Source organism: Helianthus annuus, chromosome 3 (assembly GCF_002127325.2).
Source record: "Helianthus annuus cultivar XRQ/B chromosome 3, HanXRQr2.0-SUNRISE, whole genome shotgun sequence".
NCBI classification, from domain to species: Eukaryota; Viridiplantae; Streptophyta; class Magnoliopsida; order Asterales; family Asteraceae; genus Helianthus; species Helianthus annuus.
In genome coordinates this window covers 106,634,922-106,646,474 of record NC_035435.2, presented here as the reverse complement: position 1 = coordinate 106,646,474, position 11,553 = coordinate 106,634,922, and the positions used below count along the sequence as shown (strand labels likewise).

The 11,553-nt window shown below is 40.7% G+C and overlaps 2 protein-coding genes across 2 annotated transcripts; both read right to left on the bottom strand.

Moving 5' to 3' along the window:
* Positions 1 to 1,512: 1,512 nt before the first annotated feature.
* Positions 1,513 to 7,784, bottom strand: LOC110881780 (titin homolog). Its single transcript, XM_022129935.1, has 10 exons — positions 7,595 to 7,784; positions 7,375 to 7,530; positions 7,151 to 7,276; positions 6,886 to 7,095; positions 6,540 to 6,781; positions 6,236 to 6,430; positions 5,876 to 6,070; positions 5,453 to 5,815; positions 5,324 to 5,380; positions 1,513 to 1,734 (listed from the first exon to the last, which is right to left on the bottom strand). Exons 1-10 carry the CDS (start codon positions 7,782 to 7,784, stop codon positions 1,513 to 1,515), a joined length of 1,956 nt encoding a protein of 651 aa, XP_021985627.1.
* Positions 7,785 to 9,949: 2,165 nt separating this feature from the next.
* LOC110881859 (putative germin-like protein 2-1) lies at positions 9,950 to 10,930 on the bottom strand. Its single transcript, XM_022130006.2, has 2 exons — positions 10,716 to 10,930; positions 9,950 to 10,618 (listed from the first exon to the last, which is right to left on the bottom strand). The coding sequence occupies exons 1-2, from the start codon at positions 10,828 to 10,830 to the stop codon at positions 10,083 to 10,085; spliced, it is 651 nt and encodes a 216-aa protein (XP_021985698.1). The 5' UTR covers positions 10,831 to 10,930; the 3' UTR covers positions 9,950 to 10,082.
* Positions 10,931 to 11,553: the final 623 nt, after the last annotated feature.

The window sequence follows — 11,553 nt, the reverse complement described above, 5'->3', positions numbered from 1 at the left end:
AATTATGAGCGCAGGCTATTACTGGCCTGACATGCACTTGGATGCCGTCGAGACTTTGCGCAAGTGTGCTTCATGCCAGCGCCACGCTCCAAAGACCCTCCGCCCAAAAAATCCTTTGGTTCTGGTAACCACAGCCTGGCCTTTCCGATAATGGGCAATCGATCTAGTTGGTCCTTTTCCTGATGCGCCTGGCACAGTGAAGTTTATCATAGTTGTTGTGGATTACTTTACAAAATGGGTGGAGGCGAAACCCCTGGTGTCGACCACCGCAATGATTATCAGGAAGTTCATCTGGGAGCATATTATTTGCCGGTTTGGGTTACCGCTCCGCATCATCACAGATAACGTTACCAATTTTGCTTCCGATGATTTACAAAAATGGATGAAAGAGATGCGCATTGAGCACAGTTTCAACTCCGTGTCGCACCCACAGGCAAATGGTCAAGTTGAGAGCATCAATAAGCAAATTGTGTATGGTATCAAGGCGAGATCGGGAACCGCAGGAAGAGGATGGGTCGATGAGTTGCCAAGTATTCTTTGGGCTCATCGCACCATGCCAAAGACTAGCATGGGTGAAACACCGTTCAGCCTTGTCTACGGAACAGAGGCTGTGATCCCAGTAGAAATTGGTCTTCCATCACCCCGCATGCTAGCCATGGAGAAACAGAACAACGAACAAGAGCGCAGGCTTAACTTGGACCTCCTCGAAGAAAGACGAGAGAATGCAGCCATTGGTGAGGCCAAGTACAAGTCAAAATTGGAAAAATACTATAATGCATGGGTTCGTATATGCACCTTCCTACCTGGGGACTTTGTCTTGAGAGATAACGAAGCATCGAACGCCGAACACCCTGGGAAGCTCGCGCCTAAATGGGAGGGGCCTTATGTGATCAACGAGGTCCTGGGAAAAGGAGCTTACACCCTGCACAGGATTGATGGAACAGATATTTCGCGAACGTGGAACGCCCAGCAGCTGCACAGGTGCTACATGTAATCTTAGCATCCTTTGTACTTGGTAGGCTCCCTGCGCCTTACCAACGCACGATACAAGGATCGCTACTTACATACGCATCAACTTTAATTATCTTATTTATCCTAAAATGTAATCTTAGCAGCTTTGTACTTAGCGGCCTCTGCGCCTTATCAATATCAATGCAAAGTCTGTTACTTACATCATGTCTCCTTTATGTTTTATTACAAATGCATGCAATTTCTTTTGGTAAGCATAAAAACACTATGGTAATCTAATACAAGTCTCATGAACAACCCGCAGTCACATGTACTGCGCAAAGGTCCAGTCCTATGTTCACATATGAGCTTTATCCAATCTTTATTTGTCTCACCTAAACAAAGTAATTGTACTCATGAAAATATTGTTACTAAAACATATGATATATTAACAAGAAAGGTTGCATGTGCGCAAGCACATTAACAAAACATTGCAAAAGGGGATCCAACATCCCAAACATGTTCAAACAACAAAGTAACTTCAACAAGTTACAACGACCTAATCTATAGATCTTCTTCATCTGAAGCGCCCGCTTCATCAGGAAATATTTCCTTCAACTGGTCCACAAATTTCTCAGACTGGAGCGCAGTAGTCACCAAATCCATCACTGGGAGGCGCAGGTTATTGTATTCTTCTTTGGCAGCGGCATGAGCAGCACCAGTGTCAACCCCGCAGGTGGCAGACCTGCTGGTATCCCAGTTAACTCTCAAAGCATTGGTGATGTGCTGAGTACATTCCGCATATCCCTGCGCATAGCTGTCCTGGCGCGCTGTCACACCCCGGTGTTTCCACGTATTACCGGTGGGCCCGGTGGGGAGTATCGTGACGGAGTTGATATCATCATAGTCAATTTATCACAGTTCAATGCACAGCGGAAGTCTAAAAGTAATAATATTACAAACCGAATGAAAGTAACATGAGTAATACAAACGGATTGTAAAAGGATCCACAGGCGGATCAAAACAAAGGAAATATTGTTCAACAAACTTTAAAGTGATAAAGCTTGCATAACTCTTTATTTAATTCACTCAGGAGTAGCCAGCCTATTCTGCCTAGTACCTACACTTAACCTTTTGTAAAATACGTCAGTTTACACTGGTAAATACAATTAACTGACTCTTTTGAAAATGTTTTAAGAAAATTGATTTAAATGCACAAGGCACAAATAATCTTTTATAACTTGGGATAATTATTTAAAAATAAACTTGTAAAAGAATTATATGTTTGTTATACGTTCAGTAGCCCGGGCTGAATACCGGGTTAAAGATTAATAGACACACCACATAATATATCCCACGGCGAGTTATTCTCGAACAGGTGGGTATATTTTTTACATACGCACCGGCAGGTGTATGCCTACACCCCGTGCTTAAGTCGTGGCCATTTCAATGAATGAGCCGAGGATATCCAGGACATGGTCATTAACCCCCCAAAGGCTTAAAACAAACAAAACAGATTAAACGGGTTATCTCAATGATTTAACCTTCATATGATTAAAAATTCGATACCTGACCAAGCGGTATTTTATATACTGTACCCCAAGCCCGTATAAGGGAAAATAAGTTAAAAGTATTTACCTGAGCAAAATATACAAATTTATCTCAGCCGTATACAATCATCAAGTGCAAATATCATTTACTAGGCTCCTAAATTTGGAACGAAGGTTTAGTAACCTATTAGATTCCTAACGGGTCTTACTTAAGTTTAAACTTAGACCGGTTAGTTTTAAAGAAATATATACGGTTCAAAACGCATGATTAAGCGAAGACCGGATTAGAATGTGATTTAGACCCGACAAGTTTGAAGACTTGTATAATATGGGTAAACTAAACACATTCTGGATTTTGAGGTAAGAATGATAAGGTTTGACCCGTTTTGGTCAATTTATGCGAACTAGTCACATAAACCGTACCGAACGAGAAAAATGCATAACGGGTAACCAAATGAGTCATGTACAGGTTTCCTAAGTTAATATGCTTAAAATGTGTTATGATATCAGTAGGATACCTTCCATTATGCCCAAAATAGATTTAAAACCAATTTATGCCCCGTAGGGGTATTTTGGTCATTTTAAAGATTATAAAAGAGATTAAATATCGGTCTAAGGTTCTGGTCTAAACTGATCAGTAAACATATTTATTTTTGCAAGTCATATCAGTAGGGTATTGCATATATGTGAAATTTTATCATTTATAACCAAACTATGTGCCGTAGGGGCATTTTGGTCATTTCACATAAGCTTTAAAGGTCAAATTTGGAAATCTAAGTTCAAAACTTTTACTTACTGTTAAAGTATAAAAATTCACTTAAAACATCAGTAGGTATTAAGTCTTATGTGTCCAAAATAGTTTTAACCCATACTATGTGTTTCAAATGCGTAAAAAGTCAGTTTTAGGCGATTTTTAGGTTATATAAGGAAAGCTGAGATTTTTATCAGTCCAGAAGGCTTAAAATATTTTATTTATCATATAAAATCAGTAGCAAAAGGTTTGGTGTCAAAATCTTATGGAAAACTCATTTTATTAGCAAAAAGGGTATAACCGTCAATTACCGAATCAAAGCAAGAACCCCATGCTATGATCAGTTTAAAAATTAATAAAAATCTTCAAAAATTCCAAAATATTATATTGCATCAGTGGGTAGAAGGTTTGGTGTCAAAATTTGGGTTTAAATGGGTTATATGCCAAAAATGCCGTTTAATTAATAAAAAGGCTTCAATTTACGATATTTGGCATAACTCCTAATTTAGAACTCAAACTAATGTCAAATTTTTAGGACAAGTTTATAAATCAGTAATAAAGGTTTTTGTCCTCTCACATTTTCAAAAATCTCGTTTTAATATCAAAAGGGCATAATAGTCAACATTTAAGCAATTAACGGAAACATGCAAATGAATTGGATAAATAAGGAACCATGTAGTATAACCTCAGAGGGTTTTACTAACTTATATTATGGTCCTAAAGCAACCTTAAGGCATCTCTAAAACAAGCTAAATCGGGCCAGAACTGAAAGTCAAAGCAAAAGTCTTCTTTTGCGACTTGCGGTTCCGAACCGAGCCCAAACTCGGAATTGTCGGGTTGAACATGCTTAGACATATTATTACATTATTTACCAAGTTATTTTAGTGTTAAAACATGTTCCATAACCTCTACATTATCAGTTATGAGTTTATTTGCGAAAATAGCTTTTTGTTGACTTTTTTAACATTAAGTTTGACCCGACAATTGACCAAGTTAGAGTGATAATCAGGGGGTGCCCTTTTAAGGACTTATTACCCACATAATTACCAACTCATAGCCACTTTCAATTCGAATAATGGCTGGACCATTAGTGATTAATCACTAAGTCAAAGCTTAAATACGACGACTTTGACTTTTGGTCATTAAGCTAATAAAACTTGAACTAGAGAAGCTAAGAATGCTTACAAAGACTCTTAGCACGAATTAGGAACTTAAGAACACTTGCTTGAGCTCCAGGAAGTTCCAGAGATGAGTTTGAAGTGAAAATATTTCGAGTGTGCAAATGAAGAACTCAAGTCATGGCCTTTATATAGTGTTTTGCAAGTCCTAAGATTAAAGCATGTGTCCCTAGGCTGTTACCAGATGTTCCTAAGTGTCCCTAGGTGGTTAAAACCAGTTGCAAAGTCCATAGAATCCAAAAACTAGCTTACAAAGGCGGTGGAACTGGCTGAACCTGCAGCTGTCCATTATTCTGCCCAGATACAGTCCTTACGGACCGTAAGCTTAAGCCCTTACGGTCCGTATCCATAATTCAAATTTTTATCGCCCAGTTAAGCCGTCTTACGGACCGCAGGGCAAGATCTTTGCGGTCCGTAAGCCTTCCATCAGAGACAAAATTTTGAGAACTTTTAACAATTGACCATGCAACCTATCATATCTCGAATCTTTGGTCATCATTAGCAGGGAAGGCCCATATGATCAGGTCTGCATTGCTAAGAATGCATTGCCATGCATTGGTTGTCTTGGAGTTTTGTAAAAATAGGTTATTGAATGAAAATTGTCGATTTGCACATGGGATTCCAAATTCTTGGATTTGAATATTGAATTATTCATTACATGTTTAAACCGGATACCCATGAAATCTTAATCAGGTTTTTATGGGAATGTAATTATATTTTACAAAAGTTGAAAAACGTTAAAAGGTCACTCAGAGGTAATAATTAACATGTTGACACTTTTAATTTCTTCATACATCCTTTTTAACATGATCCGGGTTTATAACATGTTTAAAGTCCATGACACGTGTCTTTATTATATTGGTCAATATTTTACGAGGTGTTACACGCGCAGTCACCTTCAGGTTAGCAACGGTTTGGTCCAGATCAATCCAGTTCAGAATTGAATTTGCAACCTGCGCAGATAAAGTCATAAAATGAGTTTATACAAACTTATTCAAAATAATTCAAGGGGTTGAGAGACTTACATTTATGATCCCATGGCGTGGCATCCACAACATATTATTCTTCAAGGCCTCAACTAAGCTTTCCGCCGTCACTCTGGCAGTCTCAGAACTTTCAAGTTTTTCTTCGGTTTCGGAGAGGCGGCGCGTAGCTTCAGCTTTTTCGACCTTTGCAAGTTGCAGATCTTTCTTCGCAGACTCAAGTTCCTCTTTGACTTGTTCCTGATCATCTAATAAAGAGGTAAGTTCCTCAATCTCCTTATTTCTAAGGGCAAGATTTGCGCAAGTTTGTACCTCTCTTTGCTCACTTCTTTCCCTGTGAGAACGAGCTTCATCGCGGGCAGCTTCCGCGTCAGCCTTTTCTTTCTTCAACTTCTCAATCTCCGCCTTGAGATTGACAATGTTATTTCAAAGAACCCTCTTTTCATTATTATCTTTCTCATATACCTCTTTCCACCGCTTGTGAGCTTTCGCAAGCTGAGCAGCTTCTACTTCAGCCTTCTTTTTCCAGCTCATAGCTGACCACTCTTCTGTCTTCTGCCCACCCTCGAATTTAGCTTGATCAGCTTCAAGCTTAGCTCTCAAAGCAACAACCTTTGCCTTCTCTTCAACAACCTCTTTTTTGGAAGCTTCAACAGCATCCTACTCTTTGTGCATATTGCGCCACTCGCGCACTATTCGGGGAGTAGTCGAAGTTGAGCTGGCAGTCTTTTGAAGGTATGAGTGGTAGGTACGCTCATGGGTTTGTTCTTCTTGAAACTTGATTTCAGCAGGCGGAAAAGCACCTTGCAGCCAATCACGGCATACTTTCCAGTCAGAGAATGTATCACCTTGTTTCAATTCCCATACAGGCGCATGGATGTCAGAAGCTCCCTTCTCCGAATAAGTCCTATAGTAATAATCCCCCGGAGTCTCATCCGGGCGGATAGGAGATTCTTCTTCTTCATCATGAACAACAAAGGCTTGATACTCAATATTTTCTGGATTTTCTTGAGCACTATCCTTAGGAGGCTCAGAAGTGGGCGCAGAAGTAGAAGGAACAGTCACCACCGGTGGCTCATCTTCAATAATGGATTTTTTTCTTTTCAGGGCCCTGCACGGCCGCCACAACTTCAGGAGACACTGGCCTGGTAACGCCAGCGTCAGTCGTCTCCACCTCCACCTCCGCCTCCACAGTCTTCTCCACTTCCGCCTCCACAGTCTTCTCCGCTTCCGCCTCCACAGTTTTCTCCACCTCCGCTTCTACAGTCTTTATACCCTCTAAATTTCCTTTACTAGACGTGGGGGGTGACGGTGGACGGTCATCATTGAAAGCAGATAATGTTTCTACTTGAACGGATAAAACAGGTTTTTCTGCAAAGAAAAATTTACAAGGTCATCTTATTATATGATAAAAGCGGAAACCTGAAAAAGACACTCACATAGGGAAAACTTCGCAGCAAAGGCATCTAGATTGCCTTTCTTGCCAATTTTTTTCCTTGAGATCTTTTTTGCAGGCCGCGCCGCAGCTTCACCTTCAGGCTTCTTTCTTTTAACCGCCTTAGTCCTCACTAGCGGCTCAGGGCTAGATTTCACATCAATTGGTTCATCCGGGTTTAATACCAGGATGTCCACGGTGTCTCGAGGCTCCGCCTTGGGTTGTTTCACAGCTACAGGCGCAAGACCCTCTAATGAGTGGGACACCTACGTAATCACACGAAGAATCAGACACAAGGTGCGTACCTTTCTTCTTTTCTTCCTTCGGAACGTCCGCCTTTGGCGCATCAGTCTTCTTGGGTGCAGTGGACGAAACAGGTCCTCGTTTATTCTTTTTTGATTCAGGGCCTACGCCTAAATTGATCAACTCACCTATACAAATGAAGTCATATTGCAATATTACCCAAAGCGCATTATCAGCAAAGAGTAATATTGCAATATTACATGAATGGTGCAAAAAAGGAACTTACCAACATCAGCAGAAGGTTGCGCCTCCAGGTCTGTATCCTTGGGAAGCACAAAGTTCTTCACCATCTGATGGTACCATGGCTCCTCATCAGCACCTAACTGGACTGTTGTCATTTTCCCCTTTTCTTTCTTATATGCCACTACATATAAGGCAACATCTACAGAAGGAAAACCGATTACAAACAGTTTCACATAATACAAGAAAAGGCTTTCATGACTTACTAGTTTTGTCTTCTACATACACCGGTTTGTCACGACGATCTGCTCTCCAAAAAAGACTCATTTTGGCAGCAACCAAAGCCCTTTCAGGTAACTGAGTAGAAGGAATCTCTTTAATATCTTGATACCAGATTTCAGTCACCGGAGCGTCCAAGTTTTCCGGTGGAATTTCCTGTGCACCCCGAAACTCCATCTTCACCGGTATCACTCCTGATTTAATACAAAAGAATTTTGATTTCCACTCATGGAATGATTTCGGAGGGGTAAGAAGGATCTTTTTCACCGAAGGACCTTGCATAAAAGAGTAAAACCACTGTGAACAGTGCAACTGGTAGAAAACTCGAAATCGCTCTACCAATGGCGCAATATCCATGGACTGACAAAGAAATTCAAAGTGTCGTATTCGAACCATCCCCATAGGATGTAGTTGAGATAAGTGGAATTTATAATAACCCAGAACTTCAAGAACAAATTTTGTTGTCGGCAACCGGAAGTTTCCGTCGGCAAAGTAATCCCAGAATACGGTAATGTAACCGATAGGAGATTGTGCCACCGTTTGCCCTTCTTTGGGATAAATGGCACGCCATTTCTACGGAAACTTGAAGCTTTTTGCAAGATCATTGAAGGTCTCTTCAGACCACTTCAATAGAGGCAAGGATGAAGACATCTCTTCTGCAATATTTTCTGGGTTTTCGCCGGTGGACATGGGGATCAGGAAAAACAATTTCAGACCTTTTTAAAGAGAAATGAGGAAGACGAAAGGTTTTGCAGACAAGTGCTTAAAGAAGAAGTCGTACAAGGGTATATATACTCATCGCCATTAATGCCCTCGAAAACCGTAAAACCCTTTTTTCTGGAAAACACGGTTATCAAGGCAGTAAGGGCGAGTGGGGAAACAAAAAGGGCTTCACGCGCGCGTAGAAATCACGACTAATGACGCCCAATTAATGTTTGACGTCTGACACGGATGACAGCCTGTCACACAACCGTCACACGTCAACATCACCACAGTACCTTTTACCAACTTGCCTGCCACAAATCAAGCATTTTCAAAATTCAAATCATGAGAACTTCATCTTGAAGGAAAAAAATTATCTTCTAAAAGAAGTTTGTGCATACCATGTGCCGAGCAACTTGTCTACCTCTCAACAACAAAAGCGCACATTTCATTTTTTATAGTCTGGTGCTCCACCTACTTGTCATTTGCGCATAAGAGCACCACTGGACTGGGGGGACTTGAAAGGGTATGGTCCTAAAAATCATGCGCAACCGCAAAGGACCATACAATAATTACACTCCAAATTCATCTTGAACAGATCTTGCGCAGCCGCGCAACGTTTCTTAGTAAGATTTGGAAAGATTAGTTCTCAATAACCATGCGCCGGAGAATGGAAAGACAAATGTTCAATTAACACCCTTGTGCGGGCCCGCGCAAGGGTACAGTTAAGCTTGAAGATTTAACAAAAGACAAGTCTTGAACACATCCGCGCGTATGAAATGAGGACTTCAACAAAAGCAATCTTTTTGTTATAACAGAATGGACACGTGGCAAGGGATTAACGGTGTACAGCTGTAGATCTTCTAGAAGGCATTTAATAACCATCGTGCACAACCTCATTCGGTTATAACCGAATATGACGTGGCAAAATCTGGGGCCTTCGTTGAAATCATGATGATGGCAACAATTTACATGCAAATCTAGATCAAACCACTTTCCACGTGGCATCTCCCCAGCCGTTGATCAAGATCACGATCCGTGTGTATGGATGGGGAGGTAACTGTTAATGGAAAAGGAGATTCCGTTATTTCTTCCGTGATATTTTTGGCGCCAAACTTCGGTTATAAATATGAGAATTCAGGTACAATCTCTTCATTCACTTTCACTTACTTTCATTCTTACTACTTCATCTTCTTCTTGAGATCACTGTACTTATTCTCACGTCGGAGGGTGGTCACGTAGAGAACCCCATTCTCCCTGTGGTGAGGCTAACGACGTTTTCTGTTTTGCAGTGATTTCCGGTGAAGTGGGTCTTATCAGTTATCGGCGAGAGGATTAACCCTTTTATGCAAAAACCCTATCCCCAGATTGATTCCGGTCATTAGATCTGGTGTTTCTTCAACGTCATGTTAGACTACTCGGAGTGGGGGCTTGAAAGTGGCGTGGGAGCTCCCTCCACTCCGTGAACACCGCCCCGTCAAGGGGCTTGAAGGTGGCGTGGGGCGGGTGGCTAGAGAATTCGCATAGACGTGGGGCGTAGGTGGAGGCGAGGTGTCATGCTGTGGTTGGTTGTTGTTGTTTGGTTGGTTTGATTTTAATTGTTTAGTTTTTTTATCCCATAAACAAACAAACTTTTCATTGCAATTAAATCCAAAGAATTTGAATTTAATCAAAAAAAAAAAAAAAGAAAATACACACAAATAACTCCAAATGGGAGTTTCAAAACATGCCTATGAAAGAAACAAAACAATCACACGAAAACCATTTGTTACACTAGAATTTTGATTGTAGCTGCTCCACCACACTTTTATCCACTTGGAATGCCTTGGCTAAGATATCTCCTGGAATTGGAGGATTAGCACCAAAAACAGCATTTGCAATTGTTATGGCACCAGGGTTTTGACTGCTCAATGCAGCAATAGCCACGGCATACCCATTACCGACGTTATGTTGGAAATGCACAAGTCCTACGGGGAACACGAAAACATCACCCTTTTTCAGCACCTTGGTGATAAAACGGTTATCAGGGTTGGATGTGACAAACCCAACTTGTAAAGTTCCTTCTAGAACCGTAAGAATCTCGGTGGCTCTTGGATGAATGTGAGGTGGGTTTTGTCCCCATGGCGCGTAGTCAATACGAACCATTGAGATGCCTAAAGTGTTTAGCCCAGGTAACTGAGCTGCAAAGACTGTGGTAACCCTTGATCCCACAGGGTTTGATGTATTACCCCTGAGGTGTAGCCCACTGAAGAAGAAATCCTCTGCTTGAACTTGCATTGGGTCCTTGCATACTAGACCATTCACTTTCACTGCACAGTAAATTAACATGATATTTTCCATTACATGAAAGCCATTAAATATCATTTGAGTAATACTGTTAATTAAAACATAGACGACAACATATACCTGAGGCATTGGGATCGGCTACGCAAAAATCTTGGAGGGGTTTGGGCTCGTTGGCGAAGGCAAGGCAGGCAAAAGTAAGAGCTACAAAGCCCAAGAAGATGAGTTTGTTTGACATCTTTCTTAATTTGCTGAATAATAGTACAGGAACACAGTTGGTTGTGAAATAAGCTGCTTTGTGTGTGCATATATATAGAGTTAATCTGCATGAACCGACGCATGGCTCTTGAATCTTTTGTTTATTATTATGTTTCAGCATTTAGCGTCCTTCTGGTTACTAAAGAACCATTAATTGTTTTAAGGATTGCCGTCCAACGTGGAATCCATCCTGTAATTATATTAATCAAGTATGTTGAGAATCTTCATACAGAAGGTCAGCTCATGACTCAGCCGGCTTTTCAAAATATAGCTAGTGACTCGGTATGTAGTGCCAAGAATTGGTCAATATCTTAACTATGGTTGCAATTTTATTAAAGGTTATTGAAATGGAAGACGACGTATAATTTTCATTAAAAAAATGAAGTGGCTATTTTTCACATGTGATATGAGAAAATGATTTCCACTACCATGTGGTGAGGTGTGAAATCTAACGTGACGTTAATTAGGGGGTAGTTTTCCACATGTGATATCAAAGGGCACACCTACATTGTGACTTATGGGTTGACTAGAACCCACCTATGGAGCACGGGAACAGGTATGAGACCGAGGTACGGGGATAATACGGATACAGGGAACAGCAAAACTCAAAAATCTAATATACGGGTACGGCAAAGGTACGACAAAAAAAAATATAGAAAAATAAAAATATATTAAACAAGGTTCAAAATAGATATATATTGAT

Coding starts and splice junctions, on each gene's coding strand:
- LOC110881780 (XM_022129935.1), bottom strand. CDS start 7,784: ATGGAGTTTCGGGGTGCACAGGAAATTCCACCGGAAAACTTGGACGCT. Junction 5,816..5,875: donor CTCACAAGCGGTGGAAAGAG/GTATATGAGAAA, acceptor GTCAATCTCAAG/GCGGAGATTGAGAAGTTGAA. Junction 1,735..5,323: donor AAACCGTTGCTAACCTGAAG/GTGACTGCGCGT, acceptor GAATGTACTCAG/CACATCACCAATGCTTTGAG.
- LOC110881859 (XM_022130006.2), bottom strand. CDS start 10,830: ATGTCAAACAAACTCATCTTCTTGGGCTTTGTAGCTCTTACTTTTGCC. Junction 10,619..10,715: donor AGCCGATCCCAATGCCTCAG/GTATATGTTGTC, acceptor TTTACTGTGCAG/TGAAAGTGAATGGTCTAGTA.